General features: G+C 56.2%; 3 protein-coding genes across 7 annotated transcripts; 1 reads left to right on the top strand and 2 right to left on the bottom strand.

Moving 5' to 3' along the window:
• Window positions 1–397: 397 nt before the first annotated feature.
• On the bottom strand, window positions 398–3,604 carry POLR3K (RNA polymerase III subunit K). Its single transcript, XM_074346721.1, has 3 exons — window positions 3,407–3,604; window positions 2,092–2,179; window positions 398–861 (listed from the first exon to the last, which is right to left on the bottom strand). Exons 1-3 carry the CDS (start codon window positions 3,515–3,517, stop codon window positions 734–736), a joined length of 327 nt encoding a protein of 108 aa, XP_074202822.1. The 5' UTR covers window positions 3,518–3,604; the 3' UTR covers window positions 398–733.
• On the top strand, window positions 3,598–6,770 carry SNRNP25 (small nuclear ribonucleoprotein U11/U12 subunit 25). The gene is made up of 5 exons (XM_010950923.2): window positions 3,598–3,953; window positions 4,801–4,891; window positions 5,132–5,237; window positions 5,817–5,891; window positions 6,359–6,770. Exons 1-5 carry the CDS (start codon window positions 3,912–3,914, stop codon window positions 6,414–6,416), a joined length of 372 nt encoding a protein of 123 aa, XP_010949225.2. The 5' UTR covers window positions 3,598–3,911; the 3' UTR covers window positions 6,417–6,770.
• Window positions 6,771–7,176: 406 nt separating this feature from the next.
• RHBDF1 (rhomboid 5 homolog 1) lies at window positions 7,177–22,089 on the bottom strand. Of its 5 annotated transcripts, XM_074346716.1 has the most exons (19): window positions 21,931–22,089; window positions 13,992–14,132; window positions 13,792–13,922; window positions 13,417–13,521; window positions 12,625–12,838; window positions 12,010–12,219; window positions 11,809–11,931; window positions 11,579–11,736; window positions 10,803–11,060; window positions 10,590–10,701; window positions 10,405–10,479; window positions 10,138–10,299; window positions 9,454–9,554; window positions 9,280–9,343; window positions 8,792–8,886; window positions 8,480–8,555; window positions 8,307–8,407; window positions 8,040–8,193; window positions 7,177–7,837 (listed from the first exon to the last, which is right to left on the bottom strand). In XM_074346716.1, exons 2-19 carry the CDS (start codon window positions 14,106–14,108, stop codon window positions 7,418–7,420), a joined length of 2,676 nt encoding a protein of 891 aa, XP_074202817.1. In that variant the 5' UTR covers window positions 14,109–14,132; window positions 21,931–22,089; the 3' UTR covers window positions 7,177–7,417. The 5 variants fall into 5 exon arrangements, with proteins under 5 accessions (XP_074202817.1, XP_074202816.1, XP_074202819.1 ...); XM_074346715.1 differs by having other exon boundaries at window positions 13,792–14,132; XM_074346718.1 differs by lacking the exon at window positions 13,417–13,521.
• Window positions 22,090–22,577: the final 488 nt, after the last annotated feature.

The raw sequence follows: 22,577 nt of genomic DNA, 5'->3' as shown, positions 1-22,577 counted from the left end.
ATTTGTAAAAGCAATTAAATCTGAGGCCCTGAACAAGAAAACGAATCATCGCTAACCAAGAGACTGCCCCCAGCTAGTCTAAGGTGTCCTTTTTCTCTTGAGAGTGGAAAGAAGGCCACAGAAAGTATAAAAAACATACTATTTAATAAATGTATTGCAATCCTAGGAAACAAGAATAAAAATAATAAAAGACATCGAAACCCATGGTATTAGCAATTCTGTAACCAGCTTGGCCCTAAACAGTTAAATTTTAGAATTGTGCCTGGGGTTTGATGTCTTCCTAAGGCATTTAAAACACGGAGAAGGTGATGTCAGACTTTTCAGTTTAATTAAATATTCACAGTAATTTTTGATTAAGTAAGTTTGCAATTGACAGTAAATACTCAGGGACAGCTAATGTACTAAATTGATGTTTTACTTTATTAGTTGTGCAAACCTTATAAGTATTGAAGAGTGTCGGTTCATGGTGAGAGGATGCCAATGGCCTGATAAATGTAAAAGGTGAACAGGACCTTGAACAGAGGCACTCAGTTATGGGTACACCTCCCCATACACAAAGTCTCCCTGGACATCAGTGAGTTAATCCACTGACTAGCAGATGGGCTCCATTTCCCGACCCCCTGGCCAGCCAGCCCAGCAAAGACCCTCAGGACACACGGTTCACGCTCGCAGCTGGGAATCTACCCTGGGGAAGTGGGGAAGCAGATGCTGACGCAGCTGGGCCAGCCTAGCCCTAGTCCCTCCAGCGGTGTCCACACTGCGTGTTGCAGCACTTGTAGAAGGTGGTCATTGGTTCGTCCGCAGAGCGGGTCTGAAGCTGCATGAAATAGGCACGAGGATGTTCACATTTGGGACAGGGCTCTGGCAATGAGAAAAACAGACAAGTGACCCACATTTATTTTTTTAAAAATGATGCTCATGACCACCTACTTATTAGAAGTAGGTGTTATGCCAAAGGTAGCAAAGATATCCCCCATCCTCATCAGCTCACTGGGTATCCCTCACCCAGGGTACCTTCTACCACGATTTAAGGCATCATTCCTGCTATGCTCTCACTGAGAAAGGAGGAGACCTGGGATCCTGAAAACATGCCTCCTCCTCTCTCTGGGTCCCTTTTCCTCAAATCTGACTGAAGACTGGTTGGAAACATAACATAAGAGGTGACATGGCTGCTGTGTGCATTACAGGGTCCACACCCTGCAGACTCTCCTAAAAAGTGCACAAGCTCTCTTACCTTCCCAAAGGAGCGCCCAGCATACGACCAACCTACTTGCCCGTAAATTGAGGGATCCGTTTTGGGAGAAGTTCCCTGGGCTAGTCTCATCAAGATCTAACCACACATCCCACATTTTTTCAAAGTGTTCCAAGGCACGTATTTACTTTCACTGTGATTTCAATCTGAGAACCTTGCTCTTGATGGAAACGTCTTCAAACACTATCAAGCACCAGTTGGACATCTGGTATGTAATTCATCTTCTACTGATAAATCCTGCCAATATTAAATTTTTAACATAGCAGGCCCAGATGTTCTTCTCTTGGGGTAAAAAGACAGCACGAATCCTACGTGAGCTCTCCCACTTCTCAGTGCAGGTCATGCCTCTTTCCTTCCTTGGTCACATCTATCTATATCAGAAATGAATCAGGACTAAAAATAAATACTAATTTTACTGGATATTTATGCAGTTTAATGCTCTCTACTATTAACTTTTAAAAATCTACATTAGAACAAAAAAGACAGTATTTTGCCCTTAGATTCTGATTTCTTATTACTCCAGTTTTTGTGGCTCTCATCACAGCTGCCACCTGTTGAGTGCCTATTATATGCCAAACACTCACTTCATGCTCTCACAGTCTATGACTATGGATTTGCCCCAGAAAGGTTAAGGCCATACAATGAGAGGTCACTCTGAGACTCTATATTAGGCCTGAGTAACTCCAAAGCTTGTGCCAATATTGTTTGTGTAACAAATAAACTACTAAAGAAGAAAGCAAATACACTTTTTGCTTTTAGACGCCCACTGCACACAAGCATATCACAGACTCGGCCCTGCCATGGCACAGTCAGCCGCCTCACACTCAACCACAGCTCACCTGCAGTAGAGTCGACATTCTCCCAAGCAGCTGCTCCACCGAGCACATCATCCACTTCTTTCAGCTTTGGGTACTTCCGATTTGTTACCTAACAAACGACGGCAAGTCTTCAGTAAGCGAACAGTATCCACCTGGGTCACCAAGCCCTACGCGCCCTCCAGCATCTCCCCAGACTTCGCTTCCTTCCTTCAACAAATACAACTAAATACAATTGAAGGCAAACAGGTGCACTCAGCCAGGTAGCCCAGCCACTGCCCTCAGGCAGAGAGCTTTCTAAGAAGGTCACAACTGGCTTCTTTTCCAAGATTTACCAGACATCCTTGAAATTTCAGGGTTACATAAAGAGTTCACTCTTTCCAGTTTCAGGCTCTAAACTCCCACAACACAGTTATACAGTAGAACAAAAGAGGGAAAAAAATTGGAAAATTCCTGCTCTCCTGCAACCAAGCAGGACCCTATGGGGCCTTCCTGGGACGGACTCCTCCCCCCATGCCCTCTGCTTTAGCTCCTCTCCGAAGTACCTAGATAACGGTTGCAACAAATAACAGTATCTGATGCACATTTCCTGGGTTGTTTTGCAGATGCTAAAATCCCCACCAAAAAGAGGAAGTTAAGTACTTGATGACCATGAGGACCTTGGCCTGAGGATTGATGCTCACCCCTGTGACACCACTCTGTTACCTCATCATCAATCAATCAGAGAATTATGCAGGATGTGATCACATACTCTGCAACTCCCCTCCAGCACCTTGACTTTAAAAATGCTTCCTTGAAATCCACCAGGGAGTTCTAGCTTTTAGAGCATGAGCTGACCCAGTCTCCTCGTCTGGCGCCTTACCACAATTCAGTGTCAGTAGTTGGCTTTACTGTGCGGGGGCGAGCGGACCAGACCCAAGTTTGGTTCCCTAACACTCCTACAGTTTATATCCTAGTATTAACAAAGTGCGTAAGTAAATTAAGCCTGTTGGAAGGCAATGAGTCCCACGGGAAAAGTAAAAGTAGGGGAAGGAGTATAAAATGGAGAGGCTGCAAATTTAAATAATCACTTAAATAAAAACACGAACGAGAGACACAGGTACCCAAAGGGAAGAGTGGACCGGACAAAAACCCGTGCACAGGGTCTGGTGGTAGCGTCACGTGCAAGACCGCAGAGCCTCCGAGAAGCCGGCGTTGCTGGGCAGAGAGCGTCAGGAAGGGAAATCGGAGCAGGAGGACAGGACAGGACTGGGGAAGACCTGGGTCCGGGCCTGGTAGACCCGTGAGAATGTCAGCTTCCGCTCCTCGCGCCGGGCAGGGAGGTCCGGCCGGGACCCACCTTGCGGGTGATGTTGTGCACGTAGGGGCAGGTGTTGCAGGCGAAGCGGTGGCAGCGCTGCCCCTCCTCTACGATTAGCCCGTTCCCGCAGCCCGGGCAAAAGAGCAGCATCTCGGCTGACCGGCCCGATGTTCCCGGCAGCTCCCGCAGCGGCTCGGCGCACCCAGCCAGACGCGCCGAACTCCTACTCGTCCGGGCAGCCGCCCCGCCCCTCAGCCCACCAATACACACGCCGATTCCGCGCTCCCAGTGAGCACTGCGGCAGGCCATCTCCCAGAGACTCACTTCCCATTGGTGCTCGAGGTAGCCCCGCCCCTCAGTGTCCCGGAGGTGTAGCTGTGTCGCCTCTATCGCGCGGAGTTGGGGTGTTGGCGGAACCTGCGGGCGGCGAGGCGCCCTGGAGGCAGCGGAGGCGTCTGCGCGGCCCGAGCCGCAAGAGGAGGAGGACGAGGAGGAGGCGCTGCCTCACTCCGAGGCGGTAGACGTGTTCCAGGAGGGTCTGGCCATGGTGGTGCAGGACCCGCTGCTCTGCGACCTTCCGATCCAGGTGCTGGCGGGGCGGGGGCCTTCCTATCGAGGTGGTGTGTTGGGGTGCGGACGGACCCCGGGGGTGCCGATGGCGGGCTGCGGCCCAAAGGACTGGAGGAGACGCCTCCGGGCGTAAATGCGGGTTTTAGCTCCGGCCGGGCGTGGAGGGGCGAGGGAGGTTCTCGCCTCGGGGGCGTAATTTAAAGGGGGGCCAAAAACCCACTGGTCAGGACACGTGACATGTCAATGCAGTGTTTTTAAAACGCAAAGTTTGTGTAAAAAAGCCTATGATAGGCAAAGTAACATAATTTCAAATAAAAACAAGATCAGTATTACTGGTTTTTTCCTTCTCAATCTTCAGTATGGTTTGGTAGGGTCCAGCTTTTAATCCTTGTTATTTTCCGTCATGGAATTTTTAACTCCTATTTCCTTAACACTTGTATTAAGATGTTGATCATTACCGTTTTTTGGTGACCCGGTAAATTTTGCACCCCTGCCTCAGCCTTACCTGAGGCCCTGGCCTGGGTCCTGGTGGTCAGGGGCTCTCAGGCTGGACAGTCAGGCCGAATGTCCATCCTCCCACCCAGCACCCGGGCTGGAGGAGCCAGGGGCTGATTCTCAAGTTGGTCCATTCTCCTTGTCTGTTTCTTTGCTCTTCTTTCTCCCAAGTCTCTGTCCACTTAATAGAAAATGTGGGTGGGACACGAGATTGAGGTGCTGAAAAACTGGGAAACTCTCACATATGAGCAAGAACCTTGAAAAAATGTAGCACCACTTGTTGAACACGATCGCCTTGTTTTCCTTTATTGTTGGTCTGAGTGGTAAAGACAGCCAGGGTTCCCACTACCACCCTTGGTCTTTTCTAGGTTACTTTGGAAGAGGTCAATTCCCAAATAGCACTAGAATATGGCCAAGCAATGACGGTCCGAGTGTGCAAGATGGATGGAGAAGTAATGCGTAAGTGCTGCCCTCCCTTGAGGCCGTGCAGTTTCAACTTTCACAGGGAAAGATGTTAGCAGGACTGGTCAGTGGGAAACTCAGGGCAGTGTCTAGATGTGTTGGGGCAGCCACAAGCCCAGCCTGCCCAGACTTGAGCCTCGGGAGGAAACAGAACTTCAGTGCTCCTCTCTAGCTGTCTGAGGCTGTGGCTGCAGGTTCCCACCATGGCTCTTCTCCCATTTGTGTCCCTGGTTGCAGCTGTGGTTGTAGTCCAGAATGCCACGGTCCTCGACCTGAAGAAGGCCATCCAGCGATACGTGCAGCTCAGGCAGGAGCGTGAAGGGGGCATTCAGCACATCAGCTGGTAGGTGGGGCGGCCATCAGCTCCTGCTTGCAGTCCTTCACAGGAGCTGGTGTGGGACTCCACACGAGCACTTGCTGTCACCTGGGCTCTGCTACAGAGTGCAGGTGGAAGCCACAGGCTCCCTGTCCCGAGCCTTCAGGCAGGGCAGGTGCTTTTGTGCCTCCATCACCCTCCCTGGGGAAGCTGCCATCTGGGCAGCTGGATATCTTCACATTGGGACACCCTAGGGCATTTCCAGTGTGTCTGGAAGTGGTTTCCCTAGTGACAGATGGTACGGCTGCCAGCTCCTCACCTGGGTCCTCACCCTCAGTCTCCTGTTAGCCGTGTCTTGGTACTGCCACCTGTTTCATTAGCAAGGTGTGTTTGGCCCCCAGCCTCCCCATGCATCCCTTTGAGATCAGTGCCTTCTTGTACCTGCCTCACACCTGGTACACACGTGGTACAGGAAAATAGCCTGGAGGAGACTGGCTGCCTCAGGACCTGCAGAGCTGAGCGCCTTGAGTCATCCTCATGCCCAGCATCTGCATCCCAGCTGCCCTGCTTACCCTGCTCATGGTTTACTGAGTCCTCGTCTTACAGGTCCTATGTGTGGAGGACATACCATCTGACCTCCGCAGGAGAGAAACTCACAGAGGACCGGAAGAAGCTCCGAGAGTAAGTTCAGGCTGTCTTGAGCTGCAGGGAGGTATCTGTTCTGTGGCTTTCTTATTCCCCATGCTCTGCCATAGGGCTGGGGTCCCCTCCAGGTGCTTTTAAAGGAAGGAAGGATCTTAAATCACTTCCTGGGGAATGTGTGAGACCAGGAAAGTCCCTCATTGGACTGACGCCCTCCTGCAAGGAGCTTCCTGGAGGCCTCCCTGCTAGAATAGGAGGCAGAGGAGCAACGGAAGGGGATGGGGTCCTGCTGCTTCTCACCAGAGGCAGTTCAGGGCTGCAGAGCCAGGGGAAGAGAAATAAGAGCGTGCGTGGGGGTGGGAGGATGACCACTGCCACCTCCTTGCCTTCCTGAACACCATGCTGTTTCCACCTGCTTTCTCTCAGTCCCTCATCAGCCTCAGGTGAGGACTCACAAATGTGCCCTTCTGTAGATTGGACACTTCATGCCCTTCCTTCTCTTTCAGCTATGGTATCCGGAATCGGGATGAGGTGTCCTTCATCAAAAAGCTGAGACAAAAGTGAACCTCCAGACAAGGACAATTCTGAGTCTTGAGCTCACCTCACCCCAGATGGGCCCAACTGGACTGTCAGCATGAATCCTTATCACACGGCAGATTCCACAGGGCTGGGAGCCTAGCCCTGTGCACAGAATAAACCTATTTCTGCTTAGTTTGCAAAGTCAAGCCACAGTTCCAGGGGCAGAAGGGACTGGCGCTGCCCCATCAGAGACGGGAGGCAGAGGCAGAGACTGGTGGCGGGTGAGTCCCAAAGTCTGAGATGCTACATCTGAAGCTTGGGCCACCCCTCTCCCCAAACCACACGAGCCTGTCACTGTGATGTCTACAGCCAGGAGGAAGTAAAAACACAGTGACTAGCTTTCTGTTTCTGCTTGTGGGGACACAGGGGGCCTGCAGTCTGAGCCCAGCCGTGGACAGGGCCTCCAGCTTCAGCCCATGGGGCCCACCCACAACAGTGCCTTCAGTGGCTCCTGGAAAGGGAGGTAGCCTGGGGCTGGAATTGGGAGCAGGTGGCTGGGCCAGGGCGGCTGGGATGGGGTGCTCCTCGGTGCGCATGGGGAGGTGGGACAGCATACTCGTCTATCCTTGTCCCATCGTTGCCTACCAGTTAGTCATTCTATAGAATGGGGATGGGGCGTGTCCACCTGACTGACGGTGTCACTGGGAGGTGCATTTGACACTTAGTTCCCTATTCTGAGGAACTGACCTGAGAGACCTCCCTCCAGAGCCCCTGGCCAGAAACCAGAAAGGAGAAGCAGCTGTGGTCAAGTTAGTGGCAGCTAAAACGCTCCCGGTCCATTTATTGGCCACGTGAGGTGGTCGTCGAGAGACAAGTTAGAGGATCATGGCAGGAACTAGTGTAAGAAATGCAGGGAAGTACGAGAGGTTCACCAGCAGTGAACAAGGCACAAAGGGTCTGTGTTTGGGAATCGGCGCTCACAGAGTCCTGAGCCCACGGGTCAGGCTCTGCCCACTGGAGCGCGTGGCCCCAGCGCCCCCGCCCGCTCAGTGGAGCTGAGCGTCCAGCTCATACTTCTCGCAGAACTTGTCAGTGAAGGGGATGCAGGTGAGGAACTCACACCACTCACAGCGGACAGGGTAGAAGTAGAAGAGGACCACCAGGCCAGCCAGGAGGCCCAGGAAGACCACCTGGAAGACGATGATCTGGCAGCGCTTGCGGTACAGGTCGAACTTGCCGAAGCTGATATAGGGCAGGAAGGCAAAGGAGAGGAAGAGGCCGCTGATGAAGCCCGAGATGTGGGCAAAGTTGTCAATCCAGGGTAGCAGCCCGAAGGTGAAGAGGAAGAGCACCACGGCCAGCAGCTTGAAGAAGGCCCGCCAGGGTCGCGCCAGGATCTGCCAGCTCTGGAAGAGCTCCACGAAGAGGCAGGCCAGGATGCCGAACTGTGAGCCGGCCGGGCCCACCTGGGGGTGGGTGGGTGGTGTGAGCCAGCAGGCCTGAGAAGGCCCCTGTACCCCAAGCCTGTCTTCCCACCTCCTGTGGCCCAGAGCATATCAGGATGGAGGAGCCAAGTGGAGGGGCTCAAGCAGCTCTGTGCTGATGTGGACCCAGCTCCTGCCAGGCCACAGGTGCACACGGGAGGGCCCCACCCTGAGGCTGCCTTACCTCCGCCCGGTATGGCAGGAAGATGGCACTGGCCAGGTTACCAGTGATACCACTTAGCAGGTAGATGATGGCTATGCGGTGCCAGCCGGCCAGCTTCTCCAGGTCCCGCAGGACAGTCATCTGGAAGCAGACAGATACCAGGCAGTGCAGGATCCTGTAGGGGCGGGAGTGGGGGACACTCAGGGAAGGCCAGCCAGCTACTTCTAGGGTCCCTGAGACCACCCACCTCACCCCACCCCACCCTGCTCAGCCCACAGTGTCACTTGCCCAGCGTGCAAGAAGAGGGACAGCCACAGGCGGTAGAACTGGTCAGGCACCTCGGGGTTGAGGAAGGGCAGGAGCCCACACACGTCGTCCATGCAGTGTACCTGTGCAGAGGGCCCATCAGCTCCCACCGCAGCTGGGGGGAGAGGAGAGGGACCCTCACCCCAGAGGCCTACCTGAGAGCAGAGTGTGGCTTCCTCATGGAAGTAGCCCCTCATGAAGTCACAGTACTCCCGGGAGGTGATCTCACACCTAGAAGGTCAGGCAGGGTTGGGAGGACTGACAGAGGGAGACTTGCTGGGACCTAGGCCCCGGCTTCAGGCCCGGTTGTCCACCTTTGTTGGCCCTGGATAAGTCCAGACCCTTTGTCACCACACACCCCCTGGTGTCGGGTTTTGGGGGACTTGGTAGCAGAGGAGAAGGGCCCAGCCCAAGGGCAACAATCTGTGCCCAGGACCAGCTGCACATGCACACACAGGCACCCCTACCTGCCCTTGGTGCCAATGCAGCAGGGCCGGCCCGTGATGACACAGTCCATGTGAGGGTGGTTGGTGTGGTTGCCAGCACTGTTTTTGGTGCAGATCTGGGTCACAAATGGGGATAAGTTGGGTCAGGGCCTCCCCTAACCTTGGGCCCTTCACCATGCTTGGTCGGGGCAATGATGGACAGGCTCCTAGGGTAGGAAACAGGCCTCCCTCGACTACAAGCAGGCTTCAAGCTGAACCTCAGTTGGACCATCTGTCAAACTGGAAAAATGTCATTTGACCTCCCAAGTCTCCACCTGGTTTCGCTCTGACTACCTGCTCAGAGAAGCATTGGTGGATGGACAGGCTGGCTTAAAGGCCAGGGTGTAGCATCTGAAAACACAGGGAGGTCCCACAATAGGGACCTCTCTGCCATTACTAATGGGTAAGGTGTCATTTCCTCCCCACCAAAACAAAGGTGACTTTCCAACAACCCCTTCACCCCAGCTCACCGGCCACTTGGTGATGTCATCGGGCCACTCATGGGGGTCCTCGGAGGAAGGCTCGTCACACACCCTGCATGAGCCCAGGATGTGGTCAGACCTTGCTTTGTGCCCTTGGCTTAGCACTTGCCCACCCTACTCCCAAGAGAGACACAAACAAAGGGAGGAGCCAGCAACACTTACCTGGGGTCCTGATGGCAGACAGAGCCGAACTGCCTCCTGTGGCCAGCAAGGTCTGGGGCACTGGGATGGAAGGGCCACTTCACCCACACTGCCAGCGTGGACTGTGGGAGGACACAGGGTCAGCCCCTACGCAGAGCCCACCCCTCTCCCAGGACCATCTCCAGGAGGCAGGTATCAAAAGTAAAACCACTGAGTTCCTCCTCCCGACTCTACAACCCAACTTCTATGAATTGACACTCTGGGAATGCGCAGACCTGTTGGGAGATTGTTATAAGTTCAACAGCATAATTTCTATTAGCTTAAAAACAGAAACAACTTGTATCCGAAATCAGGAAACTGCACATGAGATTAAAAAAAAAACTTGGTTGAAATTTTAAGACTGTTTAGTGGGAAAAATAAGGCAATACAACTTATGTAAACTTAAGACACACACAAAAAAGTAAGATGGACACGTGGGGAAAGAGAGCACCCTAATTAAGGGCATGCTGTCTACAGGGCCACCAGCAGAAATGGAGGTTGGGATGGAAAGGGGAGAATGTGAGGTGAGGGGCCTTCCACAGACCAATGGAATAACATTCTGAGAACTAGGAGTTGAGAACAGCTCAACCGGCTCTATCTGAAATTTCAAGGGAACCACAAACACAAGGAGCAGACCAGGCTGCCAGCAGTTGGTAGGGCACGCACCGAGCACTCTTCCTCCGAGGTCTGCACGCAGCCAGATCGGTCGTTGCGCACGCAGCAGGCCGAGTGCTTTTCGCGTTCACGCGCAGCGTGGATGAAACTATGCACCTGCGGATCCTGGCGCATGCAGGGCGAGAACTTGGCACCCAGGTGAATGAGAGCCTCCTGTAGGGGAATGGGATGTGCCGCTGCAGCTGCGGCCCGGCCCCTGCCAGCTCAGGGTCTCCGCCCCTCATGGCCAGGCCCCGCCCCTCCAGGCCCCGCCCTCACCGAGCTGGGCCCGATCCAGAAGTTCTCCTGCTGCACGTACTTGACATTCTCATAGACCCCGCGGTTCCGCAGCACCTGGGACATTGGGGAGAAAGTTCAAACGGAGCTCAGTTGGGCTCTCTCCTCCCAGAATAGGAGGGCGGGAGCCCAGAGCCCAGATCTCACAGGAGGGCACCCAGGCTCACCGAGTCCACGGTCTCGTGCTGTGAGAAGCCTACCGGTGCTATACCATAGATGCACACGGCTAGAATGGTGACGAGTGAGTGCACGAAGGTGAGCCAGTAGGTGAAGAAAGGCCTGCGGGGCAAATTGTCAGCAGAGGCAGCATCCTCCACCAGGAGCCCCCACCCCCAACCTGGAGCCTTGCCTGTCGGAAGCCACATCCCCTCCATGCCTACCTGTGGTCGTCCATGTCCTCAATCTGCCGTTTGACATAGCTGTCGATTCGCTTGCGGTAAGTGCGGTTGGTGAGCCGGCCCACCATGCCCAGTCCGTAAGGCCGCTTCTCCCTGGCGAAGAACTTTCGCACCGGCATCGCAATGCGCTGGCCACGCCGCTGCCCTACTGTGCTCACCACCTCCTGCCGCAGCCGCACCTTGGGCTGCGAGGCCGCCGCGCCACCCTCCTTCTGCTTGCGCCAGCCACGTTCCAGAGGCCTGGGGGAAGGAGTGCTGTCACTTCCAGCCCCAGACTTCCTACCTGCTGCAGTCCATTCCCTGCAGGAGGAGGGCAGTCCTGCGTCGTTTGCTCCCATCCAACAGTGAAGATACTGAGTGACAGGTTGATGTCAACACCAGCCTCCTTCTTACCAGTAAAACAGCAATCTTGAGCCGCTCCGGGTATGGCAGGGAGGTGGGAACTGGACCTACATGAGGTTCCCTGGCCCATCTACAGGTATTAACTACATCACCTCCCCCACCCCCACCCCACCCCTAGTTGGATTCTCTCCAGCCTGTGGGCTCTGGGACTGCCCTCGTGTTTCTGGAGTGGGCCACCAAGGCTCAAACTGTGCCCAGTCCTGGGTCCCCCAGTCGCAGTTGCCAAGCTGGGCTCCCAGTCCTCGAGACGACTTCACCCCTCGGCCCTCAAGGGTGTCATGACCTCGTGCCCAGAGGTCCCCGACAGCAGCAGGGCCTCCCCTCAACCCTTCCCCAGCCTGCAGGGAATTACTCACAACATCAGATGGCTGCGCTCAAGCTCGCTGCGGTCCAGGGCCCCACCCGTGAGGTCCGCCTGCTCTGGGGCTTTCTCCCACTCCTTGAGCGCTGCCTCTGATGGGGATTCAAACACCTCGTCCGGGTACGTGGACAGCTCCTCGTGGAGGACACCTTCCTGAGCAAACACGCGCAGTCAGCGTGAGACGCACAGGTGAAGGGGCCACAGGTGATGCCCACAGGCTCTTACCCGAGCAAAGAAGGACGTGTCTAGCTCGTCAGGGAAGTCAGCTGTGTCCTCCTCCAAGAAGCTGGCAGGAGTGAAGCTTCGGCGCTGCACTCGGCGCAAGGTGCCATCCCTAACCGAGCGGCCCTGCCAGCGAAGGGGTGAGCGAGCACGCGGCGTGATGCCGGCTCGGCCCCACCCCCAGCCCAGCCCCCTGCCACCCACCTTCACCAGCGCAGCGGCCGCCCGGAAGCTCATCTTGGCCACCGACTCGCGCTTGCGCCGCCGCGGGAGCCGGTTGAAACCAGAGCGGGAGCTGGAGAAGGAGCAGAGGGACGCAGCACCCGGCGTGACAGGCGTGTGCGGGGCACTCAGGCCATCGGTGGCGTCATCTGCCAAGCGGAAGGCCCGGCCCCGGGCCAGGGGGTCTATGATCTGGAGGAGGGGAGGAGATGCCGGAGTCAGGTGCTGGGTGGTTGCGGAAGAGGTTCCTTCCCTTCCCCAGACCCCACTGTGGAGGGTCCCTCATGCCCCAATAGGTCCCCTGGACAGCCAAGTGGGTACCACCTCACCCCACTGGGCTGATGGGTCCCTCTCTCCACCTATATTTCCTGTACTAAGCTGTTCACCCTGGGCAAGGGCTGTACAATCCCAGGACCCTGTCATTTCCCCCAAAACCCCCTTCCCTGAGGGTATCTTAGGTGCCTTTATGGGACCACCCTCCCAGACCACAAGCTCCAAGCAACCTCCTTTGCTTAGGCTGGCCATGTCCCCAACCCTGGTTCAGGGGAGCAGAGTAGAGGGCCTATGAGAGGCAGCAGCAGCAGCAGAACGGCATACCTTCTGCATGCCCAGCTGGCATGGCCCCACATACAGTGGAGGGGGCGTCTCAGTGCTGGTCAGCGACACGTTGTCCTGGCTGGGCAGGTCCAGCTCCCGGATGACCTGGGGCTTCAGCTTCCCATAGCGCTGGCTGCAGTGACGGATGCTCTTGCGCTGCCACTTCTGGGTGCTGTCACTGTCCTTGCTCACTCCAAACCAGTCAGCGGTGCCCCTGCCACGGGAGGGAGTCAGCAAGGGGAAGCCAGCTCTCCCCTCTCTCCAGCAGGGGCCTCACAGGCACCCCACCTGGGCACTGTGCCTACCCCAGGCCTCCTGTAACTCCAGGGTCTGGGGTCCAGGTGGGCTGGGTCTGATTCAGAGAATAAGTAGGCTTCAGCCCTGGCCCCCCACTAAACAATTAGCCAAATCCAACTTGCCACTAGCACCATAGCTGGCAGCCTGTGTGAAAAAGGTGAGTGTTTCACACAGGCCCTCATCCTCATCCCTGAATTGGGGGTTTGTGGGGGAGACACTGAGCCACGAGATAGAATTCAGAATTCAGCCCTCAGCTCAGCCAGAGAAAGCTCAGCCCTGGGCAGCAGCTTGACCTCAGATACCACAGAACCCAGGCAGTGGGTGCTGTAAACTCAGGCAGGCTGCCCCCAGCCCTTGGACATATGTGCAAAAATGCTGCCAGCACCTGCCATTAGGAGCCCCCAAGGAACACCAACCACGCTGGCAGCTCCCGAGAGGTCATAAGCCATGCACACGCCAGCTGATGCCAACACACTCATGCCCTGCCCACGGTACCTGAGCAGGGACCGAGAGAGAGACGGGCGCTGCGTGAGGGCCCTGCGGGCAGCGGGGGGACCCGAGAGGGGCAGAGTGTGGACACGCCCAAAGCGCACCTGTCGGCTGTTCGGGGGCCAGAGCATTTGGGTGGGGGAGACAGAGAGGAGAGAGCAAGTGCTGGGGGAGAGCAGAGAAAGGTGGCAGGTAATAGCTTTTGGTCCCCAGAGCAGGAAAAGGACAGGGTGACATGGGGGACAGATGGAGGAGGAAGCCGAGACAAGAGGGGCCTCTGCTCCATCCCCAGCCCTGGGACCCAAAGGGGGCTCTGTGTGCCTGCCTCTGCCCCACCAGCCCCCAGCCCCCAACCCCTGAGCAGCCAGGATGGACAGGTACCTGCGGATGGTCTGCGTGATGGACATCTGGCGCTGCAGCACCGGCCGCCGGGGCTCATGGTGGGGCGAGGGCAGGTGGGCGGTCTCGGCTGGCATACTCACACTCCGCAAGAATGCCTGGCGTCTTAGGGGCTGGGCGACGGGGTCACGGTGAGGGGGCTGGACAGGGTGGCCCCACAGCCCCTGCTGGCCAGGGCCTACCTGCAGGAAGCTGGGCTCCTCGGCAGCCGGGGGCACCACAGCTGGGATATCTAGCTTCAGCCACGGTGGCTTCTTCCGCTGCAGGCTGCTGGTGCTGTCCCTGCGGGCCTCGCTCATGGTTCCAAGCAGAGCAGGGCGGGCCTAGAGGGTGTGGCGGGTTATTCAGTAACAATGCTGACAGGTCTCTGAAGGTTCATGGGGCTCCCAGGAGGATAGGGAAGCAGTGATGACCCCAGGGGGAGGGAGGCCCAGCTCCCATCGCCAAAGTGCTAGGATGTGCTCAGCACTGACACGCTTGGCACCTGCCTCTGTCATCCCCAAAGATATTGCCAGGCACATACTAGGTCCTCAGATGAGAAATTCATGGGACACGTAGTTAACAACCTACTATAAGCCACTCCTAGGTGCTTACGTTGGTGGGGAAACAAGGAAACCAAAACAGGCAAAGTCCCAGCACTCCTGGAGCTTCTAGTGCAGACAAACAATACACCTGTAAGTAGATGGAAGGTGCTGAAAGATGCAAAGGGTGATAGGGATAAGATAGTACGCTCCGGTTTCCAGAGGCAGTGATGCCTCCCAGTGAGATGACATCAGAGCAAAGGCTTCTAAGGTGATCTAGTGAGCAAGGTTGGGGGGCGGGGTGATCCTCACACAGAGAACGAGGCCAGTGCAGAGGTATGAGTGAGCATGAGGACAGAGGCAGGCCCCGACAGTACATGGGGCAAATCTCAAGCCTGGTTGACCCTGACCTCACTCTCTTAACCACCATGACAGCTGTTCCAGAAACAGAGGACCCACAACAGGGGTGCGTGATCCCTCCAACTCATGGAGGGACCACATGGTTTCCAGGGTCCAAGAGCTCCAACAGCCAAGGGACCACCTGAAAACCACCAGGTGAAAACACTGCCATGACCACCAGGGGGCGCCACATGCCCAGAAACAGCAGCAAAGAAGCTCAGCGTGGGAGAGTGGCCTGCTCCGCAGCATCTGAGAGCTCCACCTCATATCACCTTGGCACAGGGGAACGGCCCGGGACCCGGAAGAGAGAGGCCACCACTGCCTCTCCATGTAATGTTGAGCACTGGCCTCCTTGGCACTATTTTCCCCTTTACCAAACACCACTTTCAAGGTTAGGGTTAGGGTCCCGTCCCCAAAGGAGGAGCACAAGGGGTCTGAAAATAGGACAACCAACCAAGACAGGAGGTTCCTGAACACAGTGGAACAAGGATAGCAGGAGAGCAATTCTAGGAGGGCCAAGAAACCCAAATCCCTCGGCCTCCTCGAAGGGCTTCAGACCCTGACAGCTTCTGAACAGCGGTGTCTGTAACCCATCTGTTCATGTCCCCAGAAACAGCTTCCAATTCTGAGCCTCCCTCTCAAATGCTTGGAGGAGATACTCTTCCTATTTGTAAAGTAAGAGTAAGCCCCATTCTTACTTTACAAATGGGGAAACTGAGGCCTAGAAGGAAGGCCTGCCTGATCCAAGGTCACATATTCAGGGCAGCATAACTAGGGACACAGCTGCTACTGGACTTACACAGACCAGGGAAGGGCCGGGACCCTGCTCAGAGCAACTCCCAGCTAGGTACTGACCTGGGGATGTCCAGGGAGGCCGCTCACTCTTGTACACAGACCGGGGAGGGCACAGCACACGGCTCCTCCTGGCCCCACACAAAAAACAGGCAGCCCCACATCCTGCTTACAGCTGCTACCAGCCCCAGGCCACCCACAGACATGCCCAGGACAGTACTCACAGCTTCTAATGGTCTTATGACAACTGGGGTCCCACCCAGGACCCAGCACCCAGGTCCCACTGGCCCTGTACCAGACAGGGCCAGGCCTGAACATTGATCCATTGATCATAGTTCCGACTGGCTCTATACCGACCAGGGGTAGGCCCACGACACTACTCACTCCTGTTACCCCTACAGTGACGTGACTCACCACTCACACTTCCGCTGGCCCTGGACCAGTTAGGAACAATCCCAGGGCAACTCCTCACACCCCCATGGGCCCTATGCTGACCAGAAACAGGCCCAGGGAGGAGGAGGTCATTTAGGGATGCCTTCTGACTTCCTGCCCCATCCCTTACATTCCAGTCTGAGCTGATTATGCCCCAGGAGTCTATCCATCGACACAGCCCCCCAGGGCCAAGCCCCTCTCCCCTGCCTTCACCAGCTCTGACCCTCGGAAAAGGGCCCAGGGCAGCACTTATTCCCATACCCCTGGGAAGCCCTTCCAGGCCCCTGCCCAACCCAAGCCCCACAAGCTGCAGTCAGATGCAAGGCTCCCTAGAAGTGGGTGGAGGCGGGCGGGGTCTGGCGGCATCCTGAGAACTGGTCCCTCTGGGATCTGAACCAGGAGACCAGCGCTCAGCATCCAACTCGCAGGGACAGCACAAGCAAGGGGTGGGGAGGGGGTGGCGAGCACACACAAGGAGCCCCAGAGACACCAAGAGCCGGTCAGCTAGTGACAGAGGCACCAGCTCCCTGCCTGTGCACGCAGACCTCCTGGCGTCCCTCACCTCCACCCAACCCCCTCCTGTGATTGAGGCAGAGGCTGGAGGGTGCTCCGTAACCCACCCAGCTCCCTGCCCTCAGTGCTGTGGGTTCCCAGCCCGTCCTACTCCTGGGTGCCCATCCTCCCCAATCTGGCCCTCAAGTGGGTGGGATTCAAAAGTAGCAGGGTGGTGGTGGGGGTGCTCTGCAGTGGACCCTGAGGCTGTGGGGGAGGGACAGGCCCAGGCCAGACAAAGAGTCTGGGCCAGGAAGGGGCACGGTGCCCGCCCAGAGGAGACAGTGGCTCAGTGTCTCGGCCTCCTCCTGGCGCACAGTGGGCTCTTGTTCCCAGAAGGCCCCTCGGGGGGGATTCCCAGCAGCATCTCTGCTCTGCTGCCCCTGAGTGCGAGGAGAAACACAGCCCAGGGAGGGGTCACACAGTGCCTGAGTCACTCTGGCCACATTCATGGCCACCCAGCCAGGGCCCAGACACATCCGGAGACACTCAAATGGGCATCTAGAAGTGAATGGGAGGGTCTGACGAAGCAGAAGCTCACAATGGGGACAGAGCAGTGATGCTACACACCTACACACGGAGCAGCTCAAGAGCAAGAGGCGAGGCTGGGGGTGAAGCTGAGGGACGAAGGCCCCGCAGGGTAACCAGGCCCGGCAGGGTAACCAGACAACGAGGGCTGCTCTAAGTGGGAGCGAGGGGAGTAGCCATTAGGGCCCAAGGCTGGAGGAGGAGTGCAAGAGGGTCCCACTGAGGAGCAGACGTTCCTGCCACGGGGATGACTGAGGCACCAGAGAGTCCAGGAAGCGGGAGCCAGTGCAGGGAGACTACTGAGGAGAGCCTGGTCTGAGACCCTGGACACTGACCCTGCTCACCTCCACCACCCGCAACCCTGAATGTTCCCATTTGACAATCAGGGGCCAGAGGAGTGCCTGGCACACAGTAAGTGCACAAAGAGCAGCAGCTGAATCAAAAATAGGCTGGACCTCAATCCCACTCCTGGGCATACATTCGGAGGAAACTCTAATTCGAAAAGATACGTGCACCCCAGTGTTCACAGCAGCACTACTTACAATAGCCAAGACATGGAAATAACCTAAATGTCCATCGACAGATGACTGGATAAAGAAGATGTGGGGAGGGGTGTATGTATATGTGTATATATATACACACACACACACACACACACACACACACACCCCTACACATACACACACATATACATATAGTGGACTACTACTCAGCTATAAAAAAGAATAAAATAATGCCATTGGTAGCAACATGGATGGACCTGGAGATCATCATTCTAAGTGAAGTAAGCCAGAAAAAGAAAGACAAATACCAGATGATATCACTTATATGTGGAATCTAAAAAAAAAAAAAAAAAAAAAAAGAAGGGACAAATGAACTTATTTACAAAACAGAGACAGACTCACAAAGAAACTTGCGGTTAACCAGGGGGATGGTGGAGTGGTGGGATAAATTCATAGTTCAAGATTTGCAGATACTAACTACTATACATAAAATAGATAAACAACAAGGTTCTACTGTATAGCACAGGGAAGTATATTCAATATCTTATAGTAACCTATAACGAAAAAATATGAAAACGAATACATGTATGTATATGTATGACTGAAACATTATGCTGTACATCAGAAATTAACACAGCATGGTAAACTGACTATATTTCAATAAAAAAATCTTGTAATAGCCTATAATGAAAAAGAATACGAAAAGGCATATATGTAAATCAACTACACTTCAATAAAAAATAAAATTTTTTAAAAGAGGAATATATATATGTATAAGTGTATCACCATCCTGTACATCAGGCAGTAACACAACATTGCAAATCAACTACACTTCAATCAATCAATCAATCAATATTAAAAAAACAGGCTGGACCTAAAAATATAATACTGTAAATCAATTATAATTCCATTAAAAAGAAAGAAAGGTGGGGGTGGGGTACAGCTCAGTAGTAGAGTACATGCTTAGCACGTGCAAGATCCTGGATTCAATCCCCGGTACCTCCATTAAATAATTAATTAATTAATTAATTAATTAATTAATTAATTAATTAATTAAATCTAATTACTCCCTCCCCCCCCCAGGTTGTTTTTCCTTTTAATAAAGAAAACAGACAGGCTGGTGATGCCTGCTGGCTGTGGGGAGCTCCCTGAGGAGCTCGTGCAGCCAGGGCCCAAGCCATGGGGAGACCTGGGGCGAGACTTCAGCAAGGCCCAGCCTGGGAGGGTGTGGCCAAGAGGCAGGAGACAGGGGAGAAGCTCGGGCCCACCCAGATCTGGACAGTGGCCGTGGCCAGGGTAAAGCTGGACCCTCCACTATGGCACATAGGCCTGCCCTGTGCACTCGCAAGACGACACCCACTGGGGCAGCTGGAGGCCAAGTGGATGGCGTGGCCCCAGGACACCTGCCCAGATGTGTCCCCAGCTCCCCTTAGCATGGTCCTTCCCACTTGAGCCCTGCCCTCTGACCATCTTCCACTTGACTCCTAACCTGATGCCCAACCCCAGATCTCCCTTGGGAGGGGGTCATCAGCTGTCTTATAGCCTAGAAGGTAGCCTCCACCACGTGCTACTAGGCCACAAAGCAAAAGTCAGCTGGTTTCTTGGTGCCTCCTGACCACATTTGTACATGGCGTCACGTTGAGAATGTTACTGGCCAGGGCCTCCTCAACCCTCTCAGCAACCCCTCTGCTTTTCTGTGGAAGCTATGAGGTTCAGGGCAGACCTGAGAGCTGGCTGGTGGACTGTTCAGTGCCCTGTGCCTATCCCCGGGAGGACACATCGGATCTCTGCCTCCCCAAGTCACCCATCGCTAGCCGTCACCCCAAATGAGCATGCAGGGGCCAATACAGGACAACAGGAGGCCCCCCACTGCAGGAGGCCCTGGGACTCTGGGACCTGCCCCAGGAGGGCAGTACAGGAAAGGGAGCCTGCACTGGCCCTATGACGGGGCGCTGCCCAAAGGCTGGACAGGCATATATGGCCCAGGGAGTCACTGACTGCCAGAATGAAAGCCTGTGACCCGTCTGGGTCTGACAAGGTGGAAACACCCTGGGGGAAGGGAGCCCTGAGGCTCAGAGAGCTTGGACGACCTGTCTGTGCCACATAGTCAGCAAGGGGGCAGGGCACGGACTTAGCTACAGCAGGTTCTGGGTATGACAATCTGGGGTCCAGCTGGATCTCAGTAGTTGGGTGCAAGCACCCTTCAAACTGCAGAGTGGAAAGACCCACATCCCATCAATGGGCCTGGCCAGAGGGAAGAAGAGCAGCCTAGTCACCAGTCAAAGATCCCAGAAGTGCCCCTGATGACCCCACATGTGCTCCCCAGTGCCCATCTACACTCAGACTTAGCAGCCCTTCCCAGGACACATCAGGGCTGGATAACATCCAAGAGGCTCTAGGGAGGACACCAAGTCCCTGCAGTCTATTATCAGAGTAGAAACGGCCCCAGTCCTCAGAAGCCTGGCACACCTGCCTCAAACCTGACTCTAGCTCATCCCACTGACCTGCCACAACCCCTGGAGTGGGTCCTCTGTGTCCATCTTACAGATCAGAAATTGAGGCTCGGCTCAGAGAGGCCAGTCACTGCCTGAGGCCACCCAGCCTCCTGGGGGTTCAAAGCCTGGGGCCATGTCTGCCCAGGAGCTGGGTAGGGGAGGCCACAGCCCTCTAGGGGAGGGGCAGATCATCTGAGCTCCTCAGGCTGTGAGGCACAACCCCCCCAACTCTACCCCACCTCCACACAGCGGAGCATCTCAGTTCAGGGAAGAGGGAGTCACCCAACCCAGAAAACAGGCAGAAGCTAAGGAATTTGATCCTTGGGCAGAAAGTCCATCCTGTCACAGACACTAGGGCGGGGGAAACTGGAGCTGGCGAAGGGGAGCCCCTCACATCTGGGGAGAGGAGCAGTAGGGTGTGCCTGAACGAGGAAGACCCTGAGGGTGGGCCCTGGAAGGAAGGCGAGAGCTGGGTGATTCCCTCTGAACCAAGGGCTCCCTTAGAATTCGAGCTCCTGGGGCAATGGTGTGTCTGGCCCACTAATGCTGGATTAGGGATGCTGCTCATGGTGATGCCCAGCTCTGGTGCCCTCGGTCAGCCTGTCTGTGCAATAGGTGCAGCCTGCTTGGAGGGTCTGGGACAAGGCCTGGGGCCTGGCACCTTCAATCCAGGGCCCCTCAACTCCTGTGCCCCACTACCAGCCCCTGCTAGTAGCCCCTGCTCTTCTCAAGGAAAAGTACCCAGCTTGCCCAGAATAACCCCGGTGGCAGGGGGCGCAGCCTCAGGAATCCCTTGGGCCCAGCCACTGCTAGGCTGCCAATTCCTCCTAACCTCTGGGTGGGGGCTACAGGGGCTGGGGTTGGCTCCATGGGGGTGGGGAGAACCCAGCATGTAGCTGGGCCAAACCTGAAAAGCCAGTTTCATCCTTGAATCTTCTCTGCCAGGAAATCCCAAGGTGGGGGTGGGGGGAACTTTTCTCAGCAGGGCTAGGGCCTCCAGACCCCCACCCTGCCCACCCAGACAGACACAGAAATACACAACACCAAGCTGCATACACAGAAGAAGGAACTTTGTTCAGGACCATCTGGAACCCTGGTCTATTCCCCACCCCACAGACCTGTCCCCAGCAAGGCCCTCCCCAGGGCCCTGAGCACGGGGGTCCAGCCATCTCCTCAGCCAGAAAAAGGCCTGCTTCAAGGCACTGGGGGGTGGCCTTAGGCTCAGTCCTGGCCTGCTCCTCCCAGCCACTGAGCACAGCGAAGGGGGAGCGAGCGTCTGCAGCTTCCAGGGTTCACAGAGTGGGGAGACGGGTTGTGAAGCCCAAGTTAGGGTCAGTCCCCTATCCCTAGCTCCATAGCTACTGCTGTTATTGCTGAAATTATTCCCATCCCCAATGAGGACGACTGGGACAGGGATGATCTGCAGAAGTCCCACCCTCTGAGCTGGAGTTTCGACTTGGAGACACCACCCACTGGCGGTGGCCGGGAAGGGAAACGTAAGGGGGGGGGGGGAGTACAGCACAGAGGAGCCTGGGGACACCCTCGGACTCCGAGACCTCCCGCTCCCAGGACCCTCAGCTGTTGGGCGGGGGCTGGAGCCGAGCTGTCCGGCCGGGTCAGGCCGCTGGGACGTGCTAATCCGGCCACGGGCTATTTTTGCGGCGCGCTGGGGTAGGAATCTGGGGCTGGGCCGCCTCCTGGGCGGCTCGGGAAACTCCGGGAAGGAAAGTCCGGCCGCCTCGGTCGGAGAGTCGCCCGAAGCCCGAACGCGGCCAGACTCTGGCCGCTCGGAGCGGCTCCGGCCGTGAAGGGCTGAGGACCATCCCCGCGCGCAGCGGGCGCAGCTCCGGAACCCGCCCGGCCCGCGCCCCGCGCCCCGCTCCCGGCGCGCTCACTCACCGCCGCCGCCGGCACTGGGGTCTTCGGGGGTCCTGAGGGCTTCGGGGAGGGGCTGCCGCCGCCGACCCGGAGGGCGCCCGCGCCTCCGAGTCCCCGCCCGCCCGTCCGGACCGCCCGCCCGGGAATGCCATGGAGCGAGGGGCGTGCGCGCCGGGGGCGGGCCCGGCCGGAGGGGGCGGCCGCGCTGACTCAGGGCTCAGGAATGCGCGCGGCCCGCCCGGCCCGAGTCACCTCCTCCGGGAAGGCCGCTAGGCTCCGCTCTCCCCTGTGTTTGGCCGCGGGGACACCTGTGGCCAGGGGTCGAAAGCACCCTGGCCGAGGAGGGAGGATCTGGTGGCCCAGTTGCACGGAGCCTGATGGCCAATGTTGGTCCTGGGCTCCTCAGCCACTCCTGGACTCCAGAGTGAGTCCTGACCTTTTTCTGCCTCTGCTCTTGCTTGAGAAAGGGTGGAGGCGGAGGGTGGGCGTGTGCGGAGGGTAGATGTGGGAGAGCGTCCCTGGATCTACTGTAAATCTATCCACCAGCCTCCTCCAAAGGCCGGTGGACAAGTCTCTTGCCCTAAGTCACACGTGAGCAGTCACAAACTCGCACACACATGCTCCAGCGTTCACGCTCTATACCCACTCACATTCACTCATACACCTGC

This window comes from Camelus bactrianus, chromosome 18 (assembly GCF_048773025.1).
Source record: "Camelus bactrianus isolate YW-2024 breed Bactrian camel chromosome 18, ASM4877302v1, whole genome shotgun sequence".
NCBI classification, from domain to species: Eukaryota; Metazoa; Chordata; class Mammalia; order Artiodactyla; family Camelidae; genus Camelus; species Camelus bactrianus.
The sequence above is the reverse complement of the archived record's forward strand: the minus strand, read 5'-3'. Positions and strand labels throughout refer to the sequence as shown.

Excerpts from the sequence above, each read along its gene's own strand:
- SNRNP25 (XM_010950923.2), top strand. The coding sequence starts at position 3,912 with ATGGTGGTGCAGGACCCGCTGCTCTGCGACCTTCCGATCCAG. Across the intron at positions 4,892-5,131 it reads GATGGATGGAGAAGTAATGC|CTGTGGTTGTAGTCCAGAAT; the intron begins GTAAGTGCTGCC and ends CCCTGGTTGCAG. Across the intron at positions 5,238-5,816 it reads GGCATTCAGCACATCAGCTG|GTCCTATGTGTGGAGGACAT; the intron begins GTAGGTGGGGCG and ends CTCGTCTTACAG.
- RHBDF1 (XM_074346715.1), bottom strand. The coding sequence starts at position 14,108 with ATGAGCGAGGCCCGCAGGGACAGCACCAGCAGCCTGCAGCGGAAGAAG. Across the intron at positions 10,702-10,802 it reads GAGGACATGGACGACCACAG|GCCTTTCTTCACCTACTGGC; the intron begins GTAGGCATGGAG and ends TTTGCCCCGCAG. Across the intron at positions 9,344-9,453 it reads GTCTGCCATCAGGACCCCAG|GGTGTGTGACGAGCCTTCCT; the intron begins GTAAGTGTTGCT and ends GGGCTCATGCAG.
- POLR3K (XM_074346721.1), bottom strand. The coding sequence starts at position 3,517 with ATGCTGCTCTTTTGCCCGGGCTGCGGGAACGGGCTAATCGTAGAGGAG. Across the intron at positions 2,180-3,406 it reads TGCACAACATCACCCGCAAG|GTAACAAATCGGAAGTACCC; the intron begins GTGGGTCCCGGC and ends GTCGTTTGTTAG. Across the intron at positions 862-2,091 it reads GAATGTCGACTCTACTGCAG|AGCCCTGTCCCAAATGTGAA; the intron begins GTGAGCTGTGGT and ends TCTCATTGCCAG.